The following is a 22532-nucleotide window of genomic DNA, read 5'->3' as shown; positions in this document are numbered from 1 at the left end:
TTCTGTCATTTATGAATGAGGATGTGTTAACTGTACAGCTGAGGGGAACTCCAGAATTATTTGATAATTATTAATGTGTCATCACTATGAGATACCTTTTCAGAATATATTATACAAAGTAATTGGATCCACTGTTAAGGTAAAAATACTGATTAGTGCAGCTTTCAGCAGTACTATTTCTGGCACAACACTGGAGAAGTCACCTTCAGTTTTGAGTTTAGACTAAAAACTTCTTTATTCTTTGTACCAAATGGCATATTGGCTGAGAATAAAAGTGCAAAAGCAGTCAAAACACTGGAACTAATTGGGTCTCGATCGTTCGCCTCACATTTGGAGGGGATATAGTAAATGCATCCCAGTCTGCACTGAAGGACCACGTAGTCAACTTCGTACTGTGCATACAGCGAGACAAAGCCCCAAAACACAGTTTATTTGCCAAACAACTTGGCACAAGGTGATGAAGTTCATCTCCTCCCTGAGGCGAGAGATCCAACAGTCACCATGACTCTTTTCTCCAGCTGCATGGCCAAGCAAATGTGTTTCTGAGTTAACCGCTTATAAATCAGAAGTGAGTCGAGAGGAAAAATCCGATCTCAAGTGCATCTCTTGAGATGAGGCTGGGTGAAGGGGGGTGGGGGGGGCTCTGACTGCAATCAGTCCCTGCTGGGTCGAGACACAATCTGGATACATCTTGATTCAAGTTTCTAAATCTCAACAGGGTCTAATGGAGAGATCAAAATCTGTGCTGAACTGTCTTCTCCTGATCACTTCTCTTGTGAGCTGAGTAAAGCTCTCAGACTTCTTTGTCTTCTTCTTGTCAGTTAAAAACTAACTTTGAGCACAGTGACAATATCAAAGTGGGAATTTTCTAAACTGTAACTGTGACGCTGCTTTAAATAAAAAAGATGACATTTAGTAGAATGGGAGTTCGTAAGACTGACATGACACCGTCACGATCATGACATGTCAACTGTCAGGAACATGGAGGAGTCTTTATGAATGTCTATGACTGCTGTGACTCTGTGTCATTTGGTCAGTTATGTCATTTTTAATGTAAAGTTGACACTGTTCAAGATGTATTTGTTATGACAACTTGACATTACCCAAGACAAAAATGTCTTTGTCTTTGTCATGACAACTTGACATTACCCAAGACAAAAATGTCTTTGTCTTTGTCATGACAACTTGACATTAGCCAAGACAAAAAATGTGTTTGTCATGACACCTTGACATTACAGAAGAGAAAAAGCTGTCTTTGTCATGACAATTTGACATTAACCAAAACAAAAAAAAAGTTTTTGACATGACAACTTGACATTATTTGAGACAAAAACATGTCTTTGTCATCACAACTTGACATTGAACAATTCAAAACAACAGTCATAAACATTCATAAAGACTCACGTAACTATACTCATGACAGGTGTCATGACATGATTATGTGAGTGTCATGTCTGTCTTATGCACACCCCTTCAAATAAAGCAGGAGTCTTTGAGGCGCGGTCTTGCCAATGTGTTGCCGGTCTGATGTATAGATTGGAGGCCCTCATACAGTCACTCTGAGAACCCCCTAGGGGTCACAGACCCCCCATTGAAGACTGATGAAATAAAGTGTTACCAATAAAAGTTTCTGTACTTGGGAATGACTTCACATTTTTTGGACTACAGTATGTCTGTGGGGTGATTTGAGTTGGGGATAATCTTTTTACCAAGGACAACACTCCATTAAAAATCACCCATACTGCAGCGGTTTAGTTGCTGTTACCAAACACATCTACCTTTTAAAAGGAACTTTCACAGCGCTGCCATTAATAACCATGTACTGTAGCTCCTTTTCTTTCGGACCCTCCCCATTCAAATCCATATAATTACCCTGCCTTGAATGCTCTGAAATTATTTCACTTGATGTTTGGACGTGCAGTCCCCCTCTGGTAATTGACAGAATTCAGCACAAACAGTCCCTGCCAGTTTGCAGTAAATTTGTTTTCATTAAATATGTCATTATTTTATTCCCAAGTATTCACAGAGATCCCGTAATGAAGCGTCTGAAAAACAGCACGGCACATAAAAGCTGCGGCAAGCCTGCTTTATAGTGGACTGGTGGCATATTCTGTGATGTGTTTCTGTACAAAAACAGCATTGTTTATAACTCTGTTTCTAGATAGTAAATATCTTCAGACACAGCAGAGAGAGACAGCTTTTCTGCTTTGTGTTTGCTTTTACAAAATATATATTCCAAAATACCTGCTGCAGGAAGCAGCTGTTAGATGTGGGTTGATGACTGTCTGGACATCATACTGGCTTATTAGATGCAAGTAAACTTTATCTTGAGCATGACATCTCAGTGGTTACCCTACCGACACTGTTTCCTTGGTAACATTTCCAGTCGCATCAGCACATATCCCTCAAATCATGGTAAACAAGACTAAGGGCTCTGTATAGTATGTGTGTGGATACATACATCATCAAACAGGGCTCTTTGACTTGACCCCATGGGAGAACCCTTGGTTCCTGGAACCTTTCATAAAGGCGCTGTTTTGGAACCCTTTCAGAAGTTTTTACAGAGAACCCAACATAAGGGATCATACCTAGAACGACCTGTGAAAAGTTTCAGCCAGAATCACAGGTTTGACAGAGAGCATTTTTATGGTGTAATGGATCCACTGAGTTCTTTCCAGAACCTTTTCATCTTCTGCGGTGCAAGCCAAGGGGTTCTACTGAGAACTATTTTCTATTCCCACCCAGGGAATATGGATACGATGGAGAATCATTTTATATTCCAAGGGATTTATCTAAAATCTTCCAAAACCCTTTTGTATTCTATGGGTTTTATCTAGAACACATGCAGGATGTTCTACCAAGAACCTCTTCATATTCAAAGGGTTTTATCTTAAAACCACCCAGGGGGCTCGACCAAAAACTCCTTTATATTCCAAGGGTTTAATCTAGAGCCCACCCAGGAGGTTATCTTGAGAACCCTTTTATCTTCCAAGGGTATTATTTAGAACCCACTTGGGAGCTTGTACCAAGAACCCTCATATAATGATACAAAACCCCTGATGAACCCTTGACAAGTATTTCAGCAGTCTTTATGAAATATGAAAAGTGCTGTAAGATAACTTCTGTTCTGAATTAGCATTATACAGATTGTTAGGTAGTTAGTTAATTTTTATTTCTGTACCATGCCAAACATCTGGCTCATCTCACAAGAGATTACAAGACACCACCATATTGCAAAACATATATCTTCTGTGATTTTAATATAGTTAAAATTGACTAGACTTAACTTGAGAAGGTGACTGTACAACCTTTTACCAACAAGGTACAGTAAACTTTATGTAGCCTGAGAAGCGAAACCCAGGGCCTCAAAGCACCCAGGCATGGTAATAACTCCCCTCTATATCAACCCCGCTCCCATCTCCTCTGGATTTGAGGAGCGGTGGCTGGACAGTCAGAGAACACCCTTAAGAGCGATTATAGGAAAGAAATTACCCTAAAACTCTGAAAGTGAGCGCTGCTGTCGATGTGGATTTACGACATTGTGCGTCTCCGTTCCAATAATGAACTGCAAATACATCGTGGTTGGCAGTTTGCTGTTATTAAAATGGATCAGCAGAACTGCTGGTCTCATTTAAAAAAGATTTCTGTTGGTTTATAGAGCACTGCTGCTACGTTATGAACCATGCAGACCTCTCAGATGGTCTGACACAGGTCTGCTTAATGTCCCGTGGGTCAGAACTAAACATGGAGAGGAACTCTTGGTTCTTTTTAATTAAATCTTAAGACATCTCTGTTTGTCACAGCATTTTATTAAATAACATTTGGGACTATTTATTCATGCCTTGCACTGCACTGTGGCTGCACTGACATTTCTACTTTCCTATTCTATTTTAACTTGATTTTACTGTTTTATATCCTATCTAAATGTGCATTTTTATATTGCCTTGTGTTTCTTTTATATCTTCTCTTAATGCCTTTTATGTCTTATGTAAAGCACTTTGCACATTGTTCTGTTGTTGAAAGGTTCCACACAAATAAAGCTGCCCTTCCTGGTCTTAAGTAGTCAGTAGCACATTCAACAATAATGGCTGATTCCTTCCAAATCCCACCTTGCGTACAAGTGCATCGCTGCTGCCTTGCTCTCCTGCAGCGACAGAAACTCCACTGTCACGTCTCTTTCCTCCGCTCACTTTAAAATTAGCACCCGAAATGTTTGCCACAAAAAAAAATAACCTTCAAAATCCAAAGCGCCTGAGATAGTCGGTTCAGAACAGATGTTCCTTTCCACCTGTTGCTTTTCAACCATGAGAGCTGTCCAATGTGAGCACAGTTCACAAGCGGTCTGCGGTGAACTGCTCCACTGCAGCAGGTGTGCATTATGCATCGTGGTCAACGGCACAAAGACTGCAGCTATATTTTCCCAGTCAACCCAGGGTCAAGACACTTAAAGGGTAACAACAGTATTTTTCAGCCTATTTTCCCATGTGTTGGTGTCTAAGTGGCTAATAGGGACAACAATTTTTTTAAAATTGGTCCAGCATTGAGGGAGAGCGGTGCAATGTAATCCTCATGGTATCAAAGTACGCCCACTGAAAGTGCTTGTTTTTGACAGAGGCTCAGATTGTCAGAAGTGTCTGACAACATTATGAGGAAAGGATTCCGACAGAGGTAGACATCCGTTTGAAAGAGTAAGATACATTATGTTTAACCAGAAACAGATGTTTTTTTGCACTTGCCAAATTAACCAGACTCTGTTTACAGAAATTGTGATTTTATCATCGTAAAACAGCTCATGTAAACTTGACAGAAAAAAAATAAAATAAAACTCACCCAAAATGTCTCAGTTCATCTTTCCACTGTTCCAACAATCACCGACTTTGGTTTGGTTAAAATAAACCCTTAGTTCACCACATGAGACATAAAAATATTCTGGCTCTCAACACCATTTCTCCCCTCTGCTTCTCTGATGTCCGACTTCCCTCTTCTTCTTCTTCTCTGATATTTTCATATCTAACTCAGTGAATTCAGGATTTATTTTGACCAAAAGAGAGTCGATGAAACAGTGGAAAGATGAATGGATAGGTGAGTGAAGTGAAGATGAGTTTTAGTTTGTTTCTGTCGAGTTTGAAAGTAATGTTAAAATGACTGTCCATAAATGGAGTCTGGTGGCTTTGGCGACAGCAATAAATCAGCCATTTCTGATTAAACTCTGATTACTCTTTAACAAAAAGGTCTATCTCTGTAGGGATCCTTTCCACAATGTCATCTGTCACTGATTAGCTAGCTAATTAACTAGCATTTTCTAGCATTGGCTAACTTCAGATGTGACTATATGTTGCTTTTGCAGGTTTCCTAGCAACACATTTTAACCATCTTCAAAATTTGGTGATGAGTATGTAGATGAGCCTAGCACATGGCATATCTAAGTACAGGAAACATGAAAGCTTACAGAGGTTCTGCTGGGTTCCATGCTTGTTCAACTGTTATTGGAGCACAGAGCAAAAGAAAAAAGGGGTGGGACTTAGGAAGGGTCACATGCCCATGAGGATCAGTGTTGCCAACTTGGCAACCTTGTCACCAGATTTAGCAACCTTTCAGACCTTCTTGGTGACTATGTTTCCAAAAAGCGACAAGTGCAAAATTATTACAAATTATTCTGCAAACAGCACAATGAAAAGAAAGTTTTGCAAATCAAGGGTTCCCTTCTAGACATGACCCAGGAGGACAGCACAAAGGGGTTTCTATGGTTACGCTCATGGTCTTTCTTTAAATGAAACATAGTTGTATCCAGTAAATATTTAAATAGTTCATCTGATCTTCTCCCTCCTCCTTCACTGTGTAGTGAGTTTGTGATTACTTGGCTAAACATTTCTCTGTCTACCTTTTATTTGGCTTAAGGCGATCTCTACTCTCACAAGATTTATGCAAATGCTCGCCTGACGACGCCATCAATCTGCAAATCGATGTCATTTGGCGACTTTTAGCGACTTTTGGAGCCAGTGCTAGCTGCTTTCATTGGAAAATAGTTGGCAACAATAATGAGGATTACACTGCAATCCATTTGGCAGCTGGAGCCTCCAGCGGTCTCCTTCAGTACTGGACCGATTTCAAAAATTGTTGCTCCCGTGAGTCACTTAGACACAAAAATCTGGGAATTAGGCTCCAGGTTGAAAAATATCGACATTATCCTTCAGCTTAAAATTAATAAAACCTCTATGACAAAAGATAAGTTGATTCCTGTCTGACGTTTTACAGAGTACTCAGTCCTGAGTCAGGTTTCGTGATGCTTTCAAGCTCATTAAATGTGATGCACGTAGAATCCTACCTCGAAGAAGATCCGGGGTTGGGTGTGGCCAATTGTAGGTCCTGATCAGCTGCCAGTCAAAGTCGTCCTCTTGGCCCTGTCTGTATTCACACAGACTGGGGTCTGCGTCCTCATCAAAGGTACAGCCAGCTGCAGACAGGAAAGAGAAATACGTGTCATAAGAGAGGAAAATATCAAACTTGTCACTATCAGTAAACTTTCTTTGCCACCGGGATAAAATTGGTGAAGGAAGCCATCATGGACACCAGAGAAATGATTGCTTGGTTACATCACCACAGGCTCACTGTAAATGTGTTAATACATCAACTGGTGGAGAATCTTTGCAGCTATAAACTAAATTACAGCTAATGGTTGGCACCGGGCGGTCAGCGTGGACTGCCTATCTCATCTACTCCCTCAAAATCCACCGCCATTTGGTGCAATTAGCCCTGTGCTGTGAAAATGACACAGCAGCCACGGGTCATCCAGATACCCAGGAATAATGGGCAGCGGTGCCAGAGCAGTTGGGGGAGGGGGGGGGGGGTCTTCTTCAGCTGATGGAGGACAACAACAGCCCGGCTCTTAGCCTGTGAAGGTGACCCAACCCCTGTCTGGCCTCTAATGGTTACATTCACTATTCTGCCATTATCACACAAACCACAGGCTTTTAAAGCCACCAGGCCGGGCGACAAAGTGGAGGCAAAAACGGTGTGTTCTTGTTTAATTGGTCAGAAAACACAGGTGCACTTCAGAAAATCTAAAAATGAATAGTGTGGACTTGTGAGGACCAATTTGTGGCCATGCATGGGTGTCTGATGCATGTTCTACTTGACTTCTTCCATAGAGTAGCGATTGCTATTGATATCCATGTTTTAGACACAATGAGCCTTTTAGAGCTGAAGCTGACAATTATTTTCTTTTCTTTTTTTTTTTTTTTTTGACCTTTTATACCAATCTACCAATTGTTCCGTCCATAAAATGTCAGAAAATAGTGAAGAGTACTCATCACAGTTTACCAAAAGCCACTTCAAATTGCTTATCTTGTCCAAACCACAGGATATTTATTTCACAAACAATTTTTGCCCCTCAAAAATAATGACTTTTTTCTTAATCGGGGGTGGGCAGGCTGCCTTAATGGGAGCCCAGAGCCATTATAGAGGGGACACACATGATACAAGACAAGACATTCAGATGTGTCAGGCACAGGTGCAAATCAAATCACTAAATGCTGTGTTGCAATCATCACTCAACCAAATCATCATTAATGTCTTTAGTTCCACTTGGGATTTTCCTGCTAAAATGCTGGCTTTGAAAAAAACTCTCTTTTTTGGGGGGGAATGATCAAAAAACAAGAGGTCACGCTCCGATGCTGCAACGGCATCAAGATTAATTTTTGCAAGACATATTCAGGAAGCAAAACAACATTTATATAACAGATAAGAATAATCTTTTGAAAACATCCTTTACTTAATGATGTTTAATGGTAAATTAAACATGCATTATGTGGATGATCAGTGCAGCAGAGATGTAAATATTTCAAAACTAAGAAGGATGGAAGACAGTTTGTTTTCCCAGGATGTCATCAGGGTTCATAGAGATTATTAAGAGCAAATATCATGCACTTTCAAGGTACTTAAACCAAAAACCTCTCAACTCTCAAAGCCTTTATCGTTTCTTGACCTTGAGAACATAACAGTTCAAATTAAACTTTGTATAAACCCTGTATATACATCTTTTTTCTTAGTTTAAGTTTAAGACATGTATTTTGTTGTCTTTGTGCACTGTAAGTGCTGTACAAACACTGCCAAACTCTCACAGTGAGGTACCATATTTGAAATATTTGATTGTTTTTAGAGCCAAAGAAAGAACAAACATTCACAGCAGGTAACTTTAAGATTTGACGGCACATTTCAGTGCTTCCGTCTCAGTTTAGCACTAAGTGGAGAGGAAAAAGTCAATCAGAACCACAGGAAAAGATCTATGGTTATTTATAATTATTAAAAATACCAGAGCAAGTTTACTGTTTCATTGTCCTGATATCATTAAAATATCCTGCTAACTTTACATATCTTTGTGCTTGATGGATCCTTGCAATATGTGTTCTCATGTATATATTCTGTATGAAGAATATCAGTGGATGTATTGATATCACAGTTTTTATACTCTCTAATACTGGACCACAACTTCAGTATGGGTCAGGCCCTGAACAGAAGGCTAATGAAGCCAGAAAATATTCACATTTGAGATGTTTTTCCTTTAAAAAATTAGACAAAACTATTAATTAATGGATTATTAAAATGAATGAACTGACAGAACTGATGGCTGGAGCAACAAAACCAAATTCACAGTTTTCCTTTCAATAATTTTAGAATGGATGTCCTTGCATCTTTTGCAGCTTTTGCAGAGTTTGACTGCACATGTAACACTAACGCCCTGAGCCCTCTGCGGACCCTCTTCACTAACACATTGTATTAAAGCTTGGCAGCAGAAGCTGCTGGTGTTAAAGAGCTTCTCTGACTCCTTGCCAGCTCCTACTTAATAGTATCCCATTTGGCCTGCTCCCCCTATGTTGCTTTTTGTGTTTTTGTTTCGAAGCTCCATCTGTTTTCTTTATTAATGTTTAAGTTTGGAGTCTGAAGAAATATTGTATGTTGCAGTAAAACTCCTAAGACTGCTAATTCTGGACCACCACTCTTGCTGTTCCTGCTGACAAACAAATATCATCACCCCGCCGCCGGCGAACGTCCCCCCGCCACCCCGACCCTTCTTCCCCTCTCTCCGCCTGCAGCCAGCAGAGTGTTTCCGGGAGTGTAAGCAGATCAGAGTTTTAATTGCCTCCTGTGTGAGGGCTGCTCGTTGTGCAGCGCCGTGCCCAGTTATGTGAGGATGAGAGGGCTGAGTGGTGGAGCGGGCCCCGCGGTGGAGGCCTGCCTTTCATCGAGAGCCCTCCAGTTCCGGGAAATGTCACCATCAGACACGTTCCACTGATTCCCCTCATTAAGACTCATCCTTCCCAGCCTCCTTTGCTTTTAGCGCACACGTTCCTCTCAGTGCCCAAATGAGCCTCTCTGGCAGCGGGAGGGCAAGCCCATGTAATTAGAAAAGCCACGTGCATTCTGCTGAAGTCTTACTGATGTGTGTGTGTGTGAGAGAGAGTGTGTAGCTGAGGTTGTTTGCAGTTTTGATGTTTACTTAAAAACGAATAAAATTATAATGAATCCGTCAATGTCACACAGGCTGAAGCCGTAACGGCTGTGGAAATGAATTATTTGCGTTCATCACGGTGGAGGGGAATCCGGCCAACGTGGGACCGAGATTGCTCAAATTTCCTCATAATAACAACTTGGATGTGAGGGGAAGCAGCTCTCAGAATGCTAATTGCTTATCAGAGGTGAGAGCGCAGGGTCCCCGAGCAACGCGCCGCAACACAGAGCGGCAGTGACACCCACAGACATGGACGGCGCCGAGGCCCGAGATAACTTTGGTGACAAGCTTTTCAGGGAGAGAACAAAGAGGGAGGAATAAATAAAAATGCAAGAATGAGACGCCCTCTTCTTTGAAAGGTAGGAGAGGTAATTTGCAGAACAACACCTGAGCTTGTCGTTAGCTCATGTCTGGGATGTGTTATCAGTGTTGGGCTCGCCCTCCCGTCTCAACCTGATCACAGTTTTTCCTGTTCCTCCCACCTAACTTTGGCATTCCTACTGCTAAAACACAGTCAAGCCAGACATTAAAGGGATAGTTCTGATTAATCGAAATGGGGTTGTATGAAGTTCTAATCAATAGTCAGTGTAGTACCTACAGTAAAGGGTAGTCAACTCACCCCCAGTTTAGAAGCAGAGGGGAGTACCAGCACAGAAACTAGACAGCAAAATGTATTTTAACCTCTGTGGTGGGAAACTGCCATTATAAAAGTCAAGTATCCCTCTCTCCAAACCAACCAAACTCAATAGGCAAAATCAGTCATTAAACCTCAAAAACATGGGAGTTTTTGGTCTACCACCGCCTTGATATGTTAATTAGTTTGCAGTATGGCTTAACTTTTGTGTTTTAAAAGATTAGTTCAGATTCATCAAAGTTACACAGTAACACAAACAAACTAATCGACCAAGGCAGCCATATAACAGCAACTTGTAAAATTACTGTTTTTGCCAATGGATTCTGGTGGCTTTGGAGAGAACAATATTCAGCTTATAAAATGCTGGTGTCACATCAGAAAAGGCTGCGTGATGGCAAGGTAAAGTGGTGAACTATTCTAAGTATAGCGTATACTAAGGCTGAAATGGTATATACTGTGTGACGGTAAATCTCGTACAATCTCACAAATCCTGATGCCTCACAAGGTGACATAACTTGACTGTGACTGTCACTTGGCGTGACAGTTGTTGGCGGTAATTACCACATTCTGACTTGAACGGACAGTGACAGTTGTTGGCGATAATGCACCTCTAAACTGGTTGCCACAGAAGAAGGAAATAATAAGAAAACATGGAAAAGGAGAGTGAAATTATAAGACTTGAAAACACTAAGTGATAGTTCTCATACTGTTTTGAGCCTTTCATTTTAACTCTTTAAGTGTTGTTTCCTGTGAGGCACTTGTTTTTTATTTTTAAGTTCCAAATTAAAGAAGAAAATATTCAAATGTGATGACATATAGGATGGTTACTTTACATTTTCTTCACTAAATTTACAGAACAATTACTGTATCTTGATATATATGGTTACTGTAATATAATAATAATATACTGTGATGATTTTGCCCATATTGCCCACCCCTAGTGTACCACCATCTACTGTAGGTAATACACTGACTGTGAATGAGTACCTCGTACAACCCCACTTCAAAATTTCCTAACTATCCCTTTCATTTCTGCAATCCACATCCAATTCCAGAGGTTCATATCCAAGTCACTTTATTGCTCTGAGTGTAAATCTGTAGCTGCGTTTCATCAGATTACACAAGCAACAAAATGTTTTTCTTATTACTAATTTTAAAAGAGACTGCTGATCAGAGTAATCCTCTGTGTGGTGTATGGGGGGGATTTTACTTAACAGCCAGCAAAGCCTGCAAGAGGCAGCTAAGAATCTCATTAATACGGCTTTCAGTGATGGTCTAAATACTGTTTCAGAGGCTTCCCCCGATATGTCAGAATTCTGAAGGGAAAACCCAATATTAGTCATTTTTCTGACTTTCATCCTTTTAAATGGTCGAACATAAATAATAAGGATAGCATTACGTGATATTTTAACTCATTCTCAATAAATCTCCAGGCCCTTCTTTTTTACAGAAGACATTTTCAATAACAAGATACAGTCATTTTTAATGGTAATGAATGGTAATGTAGGAACATGTCACCAAGTGCAACAGTGTGACTCACTGATGTGTTAGTTATTAGTTACTTCAATAATCAATTTATTATTCTGGTCTCACCATGGAGTCTGTTGACAATAAGACAAATATAAAGTGTCCCCAGACTTATGATTTAAATATACTAAACTGAACATTTCAGCAACTTTACTTTATCTTACTATAGCCTTAGGCAAAATTACTTTAAGAAAACGCATTTCATTAAATGCTTACAGTGCTTGATTTGCCTTGGCTTTCAGCAATTAAAGGGTTAGTAAGTATGTTGTCTTTTTTAATTACTTTTTTGTTGTTTTGCATAATTTATGTATGCTAAAGCAACATTATGTAACTATTCTAGTTTAACTCTTTCCCTGCCAATGATGAGATTTCCTGTCAAATGTAAATGTTTTCACTGCCAGGCGGTAGGGGGACGCTGTGACAGATCATCTAACAAAAATATGTCGCTCAACGAAGAAGAGAACTATGAGAATTCGGCAGAAGAAGAAGAAGAAGTTGTTGTTACGCAGCATGAAATACACTAGTGCTCAGCTGCAGATCCACAGGACGGAGAGCACTGTGACCCGGGCTGGACACCTTGACCAGCAGGCAAACTAAATTATGTCTCCTTCTATTGTGAAATTTTGATCAATGGGGGTTTTATATTGGTAAGACTTTCCTTGAGCTGAGAAAACCTATTTAAAAAGTTGTGGTGTCAAAATGTTAAGACTAAAGGCAAAGCAAGAACACTACTGCACGTATTCAATGGACTGTGCAAAGCTACAAAAATATTTTGGCCCCTGCACCAGGCGAGCGATTCTGACCGGACTTAACGGTCGCTATCGTTGCATTTCGTTTCCAGTTCTAAGTGATACATCCATGACTGCTGCACTCGCCTGATGTTTGGCTGTGTTAGCAAAGTTCACTCATCCGTATTTATGATGCCAAATTTTGCATCTGTTGCAATTCCATGATTTGTGACTTGGACCACTGGGGCAATGGGATGACTTCCACAGCACTGGTTGAGAAATAGCAATTTTCTCAACATCTGGGCAATTAAAAGTCAAAAAAAATCTTGATACGACTTGATATAAGTGAGAAAACATGTTTTGCTTTTGTACTTTGGGGGCACCGACCCTTTAACGGATGCCTTTTGTAACCAGTCAGGACTTTAATGCCTTCTAGTATCCATAGAAGGAGTTAATTGAATCCTATTAGCAGCGTTTGTGTAGCATCAAAGTCAGGAAGTAGCAGGACGAGTATAACTCTGCTGCACAAAGAGGCTGTGAGGCAGCGAGAAGAGGCCCTGGAGGGAGATTAATGGGAGACGGTGCGGACCAGGCTGAAGTGCTTGTGATGGGCCCCAGGTAGGTACGACTGTCCAAATCAGCCCGCTTCTACAGTAGATACCGCGACCCTGACTAATAGCCCGCACAGCGTGGCACATCATAAATACGTTGTGATGGAGAGGGAGGAAAACACAAGCCTCTTACAGAGCATTTATCCTGGAGAGGGAGAAATAAATTAGAGGGGCGAGACAGAAACCGTGGGCTGGGTGAAGAGCCCTCGAACAGGAGACGGAGAGAGGGAGTGCAAAGCTGGAGAGAGGGGCGGGGATAATGAAAACAAATCACAGATAGTGTATAACAAGAGGATTCGTGGAAAACAAGATTTTGTTTCTCTCTCCGTCGGCAAAAGCCGTACAGTATGAAACACAGAGGGGTAATCAAAGAAATCTGGGAGGAGGACGGGTTTTCTATTGATCACACTGATCCAGTGCACTCCTCAGATGGGCTTAAATCATCTATATACAGATTTAACAAGGACACTCATTTGCAATTACTCTTACAAGGATAACAGTGATTACATAGTGCAGGGCAGAGAGTCTCACAGATATAAATCCAAGCTGGTGTGGATGGCTGCCAGTCGGAAAGATTGCCTCTCACTGCTCATTTGAAGAAAATGAACTGTAAATGCTACTGAAACCTTCATTAAAAAGATACCCGTGGACTCCTTCTCTCATGATCGAGTTAGATAGCTGCTTTCTTCTGACGCAAGGAAACAGATTTTCTCTTTCTTTCTATTTAGAGGATAATACGTCAGACCCTAGTGTTCAAAAATGAGCACAGTAGTCTGTGACTGATGGCTGCGAGGTTTTTCTCACCACGGTGACAGAGCAACATTTTCTTGTGGAATGGCACTTTAATGTGACTGCCTTAATTTGTTTAATTGAACTCCATTGAAGCATTCTGTCATAAGAGTAGTTGTAGTAGCTTCTTGAAGGAATAGGGCAGTGCATAAGTGTGCAGCATGCAGGTGAAGGAGGAGGAGGGCAGTGGAGCAGAAGCTTAAACTTAGCAGTAAGCTTTCAGTGTGGCAGTAAAGGTACAGTTCAAGTTACAGCGTGACTGTTAATTAGGGCTGCAAGTAATCATTTTTTCCTCATTGATTAAAATGCTGATTATTTTCTCGATTGATGGATTATTAATCTATTAGTGGTTTGGTCTGGAGAATGCCAGAAAACAGTTAAAACTGTTGATCACTGTTTCCCAAAGGCTATGTTGATGTCCTCAAATGTCTTGTTTGGTCCAAAACACAAAGACATTCAGTTTGCTGTTAGTGGTGACTAAAGAAAGGGGAACTGAAATCAGAGAATTTGGACATTTTTTATTGAAAAATGCCTCAAAATTATTAGCAAAATAGTTGACAATAATCAATTAATAGTCAATTAATTGATCAATTGTTGCAGCTCCACAGTTAATAAACATTGCACCTTGTGGCTACACAGTGCCATAAAAATGTCATCTAGTTTCTCGACTGCTGGAAAAGTGACAGGGTTAGCCCCAAAGTCGGCTGAGCAGGAAACCCTAAAGTTAAGCTAATGCTAGCTTAGTTTTTTTTTTTTTTGGACATGTGGTAAAATAAATCCATAATGTTGACATTCAACATTCAGCATTACTGAATGTTCTCTGTGGTTATTTAGCCATTTTTCAGTCATGAAAAACAGCTGTTGTTAGCATGTTGTTAGCTGCCCACTGGCAATCCCAAGATGCCTTGGGTTGAGTCTGTCGACCAATCAGAGGCTGTGTTCCTGACTTGTGTGTGACAGCGCTGATTTATGTGCATTAACAGATCAATGCACCACAAGGCTGCACAATTAATAGAATTTTTTATGTAAACCGCAATATGGCTTTTGTGGTTTCAAATCACAGGAGGTGCAATATTTCCTACATTGTAAGTTGATCAGTTGTTTATGTCTTTCATTTGTCTGTCGCTGTAAATTTTGGCCCCATCTTAAAGTTTAGTGATGAATTTTTTGGGATGCATAAACAGACACTAACTTATTAGGCAGACATTCAGCATTAATTTGAATTCTAATCAATGTGAAACAGGCAAACAAAAACAGACTTTCTGGCCCCACATGGACATTTCAAAGTAAAACTTCCTGCCTGTAGCATCAACTTAGCATGTTTCCTTAATTTCTGATGACACTTCTTGGTAATTTTATGATTTGGGACAGTAAATATATCATATATTTTCCCTTAAGTTCAGGACTACTGCTTCTCCTGTATGAAAGTCTCTATTTTTACTGCAGGTTTTTTTCCTTCAGACACGGAGCTTCATTCTTGTCACTAATCTGCTCTTCCTTACTAAAAAAAATCTGACTTAAACTTGACTGGGTGAAACCTGACCAAAAAAAAAAATCTCATCCTGTGCTGATAAGGCAGCCTCTATCTGTTAAGCTCATTTCCCATTGCATTAAAGCAAATTCCGCAGGCGAACCACCTAATATTGTGTAACCAGCAGCAGAGCTCTGCTGGCACTGACCGAGGATCCAGGATGTTCTGCCGCTCCTCTTGTTTGGTTTGAGATAAAGCTCCGCTGCTGCGTGATTTGCATTTGAGCGTGTGCAGGCAATGCATCAGAGCTGACAAGTTTACTTACGGAGGGGTGGGGAAGCGGAGCGAGGGACGGGGAGGAGAGGGGAGGGGAGAGAGACGCAGCTGTACAGCTCATCAATAGTGAGCCGGCACAAGAACACCACCTCCTCATAGACCATTAATAACAGCCGGAGCATTTTCAGACGGCTCACCAAGGAGGAGGACAGGAACAGCATGAGAGAGGCTGAAGAAGAGTAGAGTATGTTGGTTTTATTAAAGAGAAACAACACTCTTGGTACACCGTGGGATTTGGCCAATATGGGTTTTTGACTGACAATACCGACAGCAATATGCAGTATTCAGACCAAAGTCAGCAAGAGCCAATATTTGGACGTCTATAAACCTGACCTTCTTCATTCCATGAAAATATCCCCTGAATTTTATTCTTTCTGGTTTGAAACTGCACTGACACCAACAAGAACTGAAACACTGGCCCTTTCTCTTCAATCTGTGCGTAAGTAAGACAACTTGAGACCTTGATACTGTGCACAGTGTATATGCTGAAATACAATTATGTATGCCCATTTTTTCCATTAAAGAATGACAGATGACATAGTATAGAGTATGGAAGAGGTGGGGCGGATGGCTGCATCAAACAAACACAAAACTTTCACCCACAAACCCAAAAGTCAACGTTACTTCAAACTGTAAGTACATAATGTTACATGTGTCACATGACTTCACCCTCCATCTGCTTGAGTTCGCTCACTTCACTTTTATAAGAAGCGACATTTAAAAATAGGAAGAGCGACAACTGACCTGACAGCCGTCAATTTCACCTCCATCGAATGAAATGCAGCCCTGATTATAGTGGTTATTACTGAGAAACTAGACATGCTTGTCAAAAATAGATCATAAGATTGTGATGTTTATTGTAACTTGGATAACCGGCAGTCACACAGCCTTCAGTGTTGACTGGCTATTACTCCTGACATGCAAACAATCAGAGCAATCAGTGCTAGGGACAGGACATTAAGTGAGACTAAATATATAGAATATAATATCTATAGCTATTGTGTAGATATACACACTGTCTATTATTATTATTATTATTATCATTAGTATACAGTATTTACTATTACTACAGACAGAAGTGGCTACACCAGAGCATTTTTTTCCTTTTTTAAATGTGTTCATTAGAAAGATAATACATTATGTGATTCAAACCCGTGATACGAACCAAACTGTTTTGTGATTTGTTGCACCCCTACCTATTAGTTTATACTGGTGTTTATATGACTAAAAAAAGTTTAAAAAGTACTTCACACAGACTTGTCTATCGGCATATGCACTGCACGCAGTTTGAAAAGTTGTCTTATTTGATCACAGTTTGAAGAGGCTAGGTTGAAAACACAAAAAACCAGATGTATAAATGATGCACACACACAAAAAAAACATGTCTACCTCACATTTAAGCCACCCAGTTAAATTTTTTAATATCCTTCACTCATTAGCGGTGTTCTCCTACCCTGCCTTCACTGACACATCACTACGTTACCGTCCGAAACCTTCGCTCAGCATGAAAAATGAACAACAGAACTCACACAGGTGCGCACACAAGTGGCAGGGCATCCTTGTGTATGTGCGAGACACAAAAAGCAAAATAGGGTCCCACTCTGTATAGCGCGACTAATGGACTCCACACGGTACCTTAACCATTATCTACAACAACAGAAAGTGCTGTGAGAATATGTGCTTCTCATGCATACTTCACACGTACCTCATGCATACATGGTTTTCCAGAAGGAGCTGAGAGTGATATAGTGAAGTGGAAATAAAATGTATGTGAGTGATGGAATAAAATAAAACAGTCAGCGTCAAAGTCTATAGTCAGTGTTACAGTCCATGCATTACATTTGCAGTGTACACAGTTGCTACGGTCTATCATTTTTAACAAAAACTTACAGCCCCACAAGTGTCCTAGACCATTTCATTTAATTTAAGAACTGTCTGACTCACTGACTGTGGAAAAAAAATACAGAAAGATTTGCATTTAAACCCAAGGACTTTGAAATTTATTCATGGATTTACTGAACGCATATTCTAATGCAGGAATCCCAAAAACAATTACTCTAATTGTTTTACAAAATTCAAAGCAAAGTCATTTATGGACCACTGATAATTATGCATCACTCATAATTGTCTTATGTGTGTTTATTTATTTTTTTTCTTTTTCTGTTTTCTATGCCTGACATTAACACAAAAGCAAAATGAACGCAAGCCTTAAACATGATCTAAATCACTGACTGTCCTTCTGATGTTTGATGATTTATAATTCAACTGATAGATCACTACCAATAATGTTTTTTAAGGTACATGTGATGAATTAAAACGATATGTGCTATGAGTAGCAGCCACAGTACGTAAACAGAAGGGCACCCAGAAAGGGCAGACCTCCACCGAGGCTGCATATCACATGTTAACAAAAGTGAAAAATAATTTGTGCATTCCTCCCCCGTGATCCGGATCCACTTCTAAATTTAATGACTTCTTCTATGCCCCATGCAACAACCTTCCACTGAGTTTCATGAAATTCAGGCCAGTAGGTTTTCTGTAATCCTGCTGACAAACAGACAAACAGACAGCAGTGAAAACACAACCTCCCTAGTGGAGGTTACAGTAATGGTCGCGAATAAGGAGAAGCTCCCCAATACAACATGGGCAGTCAGTAAAAGTGTGTTTCTCTTTACCTTCGTTTCACTGATACTGCAGGTCACATGACTGGTGCAAACAGATAATAAAGGGGTGTGTCCTTGTTCATTTATAAGATAAGATATTCCTTTATGAGTCCCAAGATGTGGACATTTTAAATGTTACAGTGGATCGGAACAATAAACAGAAGCAAAATAATGAATAGAAAACAAGCAATATAGACAAGATGAAATATAATAATAGGAACAGTATATATGATATAAACTGACTCAACAGTTGACTTTACACCAAAGGGAATATTAATAATGCACTTTAGAATGATAATACACCTGATTGAAGTGTTGATTTTACATATCGCCGCTGTCCAATAAAAAACACTTACCTCCAAAATGTCAGCTTTTGAGGAAGTGAGAAAAACCACCACGCAGTGTTTTTTCAGATGATCCAGTGGCTTTATGAATGGTTTGTTTGGCTTAAGACACAGGGAAAGTGTCTCAACTCATAAAGGAGCATTCTCTCCTTTAGTTTTAGTAAAAAAATCAAAATCACCACATTTGGAGATGAGTGGTTTTCACAGGACAGTGACAATATGGGTAACAATTAACAGAACCATTACATACATATGGTTTTACATGTGATGAAAAGCATATGCACATATATTTATTTGTCTAGAAATGTTTTTTCTTCATGTATACCTAAAATAGATATTTACTCATATTTACACATTATATGCACTTAGATAAGTTCTTTATGAGCTCATGTCCCCTTTAGACATTAATGTCCTTTCATGGAGGTGTAAAGTCAGGTCTACTGTCCCCATAAACCTGGACTCCAATTATACTTTCACCTATGACATCAATGTCCTTATCAGGCTTGGGAGGTAATGGATTACATGTAATCTGGATACAAAAACATAGGTAATTGTATTCCATTACAGTTACAGATTTAAAAAGACGTAATCGAAAATGGTTTTTTTTTAGCAGGATTACAATTTTAAAATAAAGAACGATATACTGCCATGCACAGTGCACATAGCTGCCAATTCATTATCACAGCCTCTAATGAAAAAATGCTTCACTGGGTGGAAATTTCAGAATTGTTTGTCTCAAAATCAATCAGTTAATCAGTCAATCAATCAATCAATCAGTTGCGCACAACAACAGCTGGACAAACTAATAAACCAAACAATGAACACTTGGAGATGCAACAAAAATCTATTCTTAATCAACTATTAAATGAATCGGCATCTGTTTTGATAATCAATTCATCATTTTTAGTCATTTTTAAATAAGAAAAAAAAAGTCCAAATTCTCTGATTTAAGCTTCTTAAATGTGAATATTTTCTGGTTTCTTTACTCCTCTCTGACAGTAACCTGAATATTTTTGAGTTTTTGAGGTCTGATCAACATTTTTCACCATTTTCTGACATTTCATGGACCAAACAATGAATCAATATCTTTTATGATTTAATCTTTTATATTGAGGTAATCTAAATGTAATGGAAAGTAATCAGGTTACATCACTTTGATATAGCAATACTTTGATTATGTTACTAAGGTAACCCTCCCAACTCTGGTGGTCCCGATAACCCAGTTTTATTTGTGAACGTACCACGTTTTATGCATGTGGCCCCACATGTTGGATCAGTATATATCATCAGTCTACAACCCGAGTAAAATCCAATCACAGGTCTGACACAACATTCACTAAATGAACACATACGGTACATGTGGCAGCGGTTGATTTTATTGAGACTGCCAGCTTTGATAACCTGCGTGAGTAAACAGACCGCGTATGGGAGGAGAGATCGATCAAAATGCAGTTGGCGGAGCCTCAGCCGCAGTCATTCATCATCATTTATCACGATACGGGGATTTGACTGGAGATATCCAAGCATGTTATGACTGATGGACTGGACCGCTGTGCTCTTGTGACCTTTACAAGATGTGGAGTAAATGGTCTGGTTATGGCTACATGGCTGTCCAACCTGAGACAGACCTCCTCATAAGTCTCCATTAAATGAGGATGAACTATGTTTCCTCGAAGCTGCATGCACCCATGCTTCTCATGCACATCATCCTTCTTTCCTGTCCTTACCTCTTCACCTCGCTATCACACATCATGTCTGGACCACATCGGACAGAAGCCGATAAGAACGCACAAGGTGACGAAAGATAGAAATACATCTACCTATCTATCTATCTAAAATCTAATTTCCCTTTAACTGCATGGTGCCCTTTTTTTTTTTTTTTTTACACGGGCTGGGAGTGGATGGTAAGAGATTGGCACTGCAGGGCGTATGCTGTTGTGTGAAATTGTTTCATTACTGCTGCATGATGGCTCCAGTCCCTAACTGCAACTTGAGAAAATCCCAGTAGCCGAGGCCAGCCGAGACCAGTACAGTCTGAGACCGATAACACTCTTTAACATCTGTCTGTATCTTCAAGAGGGTAAATTATTTTTACTGCCCATAGCACAAAGTAATCACCTACAGAGGTTGGTTGTGTTATTGATAGATGCGGCTAAATGAGTGGAGTGGCAGCAGCAGGTCAAATACTGCAGTTTGGTCAGTGTCCATATACTTCAAACAGTTAAATTTAACATTTTTAAGACCATAATAAATGCAATTTAAGACCTATTTCATGGAAAAGAAACTATAAAGGACATGAGGGAAATTTTGAGTCAATGTTAGTTTCGTTTTGTAGTTGGTAGTGTGATCAATACAACTTTTTCCCCCAAAAACTATTTTAAAAGTGAGTCTGAAGTTAGTGCTCTGTAAAAGTAAGTTTAACTTCATAATCTGATCAATTTTTAAGGCCTATCAAAATTATTTAAGACGTTCCAAGATACCTGAAGCCATAAAATTCAGATTATTGGATTTTAGGCTTAAGATAGCAATAATAAATATTGGCGCTGTGCGATGAAAAACCCTTCTCTCCAAAATGTCAAACTTTCAGAAGTCGAGTAAAACAGCCGTGTTTTCAGCTTTGTGGCGATGTATTTTTCAGGTGAAACAGTGCCTTTGTGAACGGCTTGCTTGTCTTAAGAAACAGGAGTGTCTCAACACGTAAAGGAGGGATTCCTTCCTTCAGTTTTAGTGAAAAAAAAATTGAACATGAGTGGTTTTTACAGGACAGTGATGATATGCAACAGCTGCGTATAATTTCAAAATAAAAGTACAAAAACTACTTGGGCGGGTGCAGAACCCAACAAATACTGGATTTTCAACTCAATGGCCGATATTCTTCATATATTCAGAGCAAGAGATTGTGATTACCGTGACAGATATTGTGCTTGCAATATGATTCACAGTTAGTGGGAATGATTATTCTTGCATCCATGTATAACCTTTTTTCATTGAAAGAAATTATTAAAATCATGATGTTCTTACATTTGGAGACAAAAGATTGGTGGGCTGGGGCATCTCTGCCGCACTTGCTTTTTAATCACACATTTGGGGAAAAAAAAAGTTAAAAAATATCAGCTTCTGCAATTTGGCCATGTTGCAATTTGGATAGTATTTTGATTAACTGTGCAACCCTAATATAAAGTCCAAAATGGCATGAGCAGATTGAAACAGTCATCTTTTGCAGGTACTTTTAATTATAACACAATAACAAATAACCATAAAATGAAAAAAGTTTTCATTTCAATACATATCAGACGACCAGCATTGGTCAGTATCAGTGTGGTTCTACTTAGGAATTTAGGGAAAGATCTTGGGTTCAAATTACGCACCTTTAGGTAACCTCACATATCTTCATCGCATAATTTACGCCACAAAACTTGAGGGAGGACGGTGACTTTTGGCTTCACACAGGACTCCATCCATCCACCCCACCTCCTTCAAACATAGACTTTCTTTCTCTTTATACCACGTCACCTGACTTTGATGACTTATCGATACGTAATGGGCACCTCCAGAAAGGACACTACAGGGAAAATCACGGTCATCACACTGAAGGATGGGGCGCTGACTGAGCTGCCATATTTGATGCTTCGGGGGCGAGAACAGACTAGAATTGGATGAGAATTTGCTACAGTTCCGATCAGAGTAGGATAAAAGGTCGCTGATTACCCAATGTGCCGTAAATTGAACTCATGTCCTGTTTAGAAAAAAAGCAGAAAATTCAGTGTTCCCACAGTTTTGTTCCTGAAGTATCAGGGCTAACCTGACCCGACGCCGCAGCACAGATGAACCGCTCCGCGTACGGCGAGATTAAAGGGATGGCTGCATGATATACCAGCCAGCGAGATGGAAAAATAGATAGATACCGGCAGAGAGAAAAGG

At 39.8% G+C, this 22532-nt stretch overlaps 1 protein-coding gene across 6 annotated transcripts in view; it reads right to left on the bottom strand.

Moving 5' to 3' along the window:
* ptprua (protein tyrosine phosphatase receptor type Ua) overlaps positions 1 to 22532 on the bottom strand; it is a 310129-nt gene that overhangs the window by 218245 nt on the left and 69352 nt on the right. For all 6 annotated transcript variants that reach the window (XM_084739999.1, XM_084740002.1, XM_084740000.1 and 3 more), the window contains exon 2: positions 6326 to 6454. In XM_084739999.1, coding sequence (XP_084596125.1) covers positions 6326 to 6454 — 129 coding nt within the window. The remainder of the gene's footprint in view (positions 1 to 6325; positions 6455 to 22532) is intronic.

The sequence above is a fragment of the Lutjanus erythropterus genome, chromosome 16 (assembly GCF_056507025.1).
Source record: "Lutjanus erythropterus isolate fLutEry1 chromosome 16, fLutEry1.hap2, whole genome shotgun sequence".
Classification (NCBI taxonomy): domain Eukaryota; kingdom Metazoa; phylum Chordata; class Actinopteri; order Lutjaniformes; family Lutjanidae; genus Lutjanus; species Lutjanus erythropterus.
The sequence above is the reverse complement of the archived record's forward strand: the minus strand, read 5'-3'. Positions and strand labels throughout refer to the sequence as shown.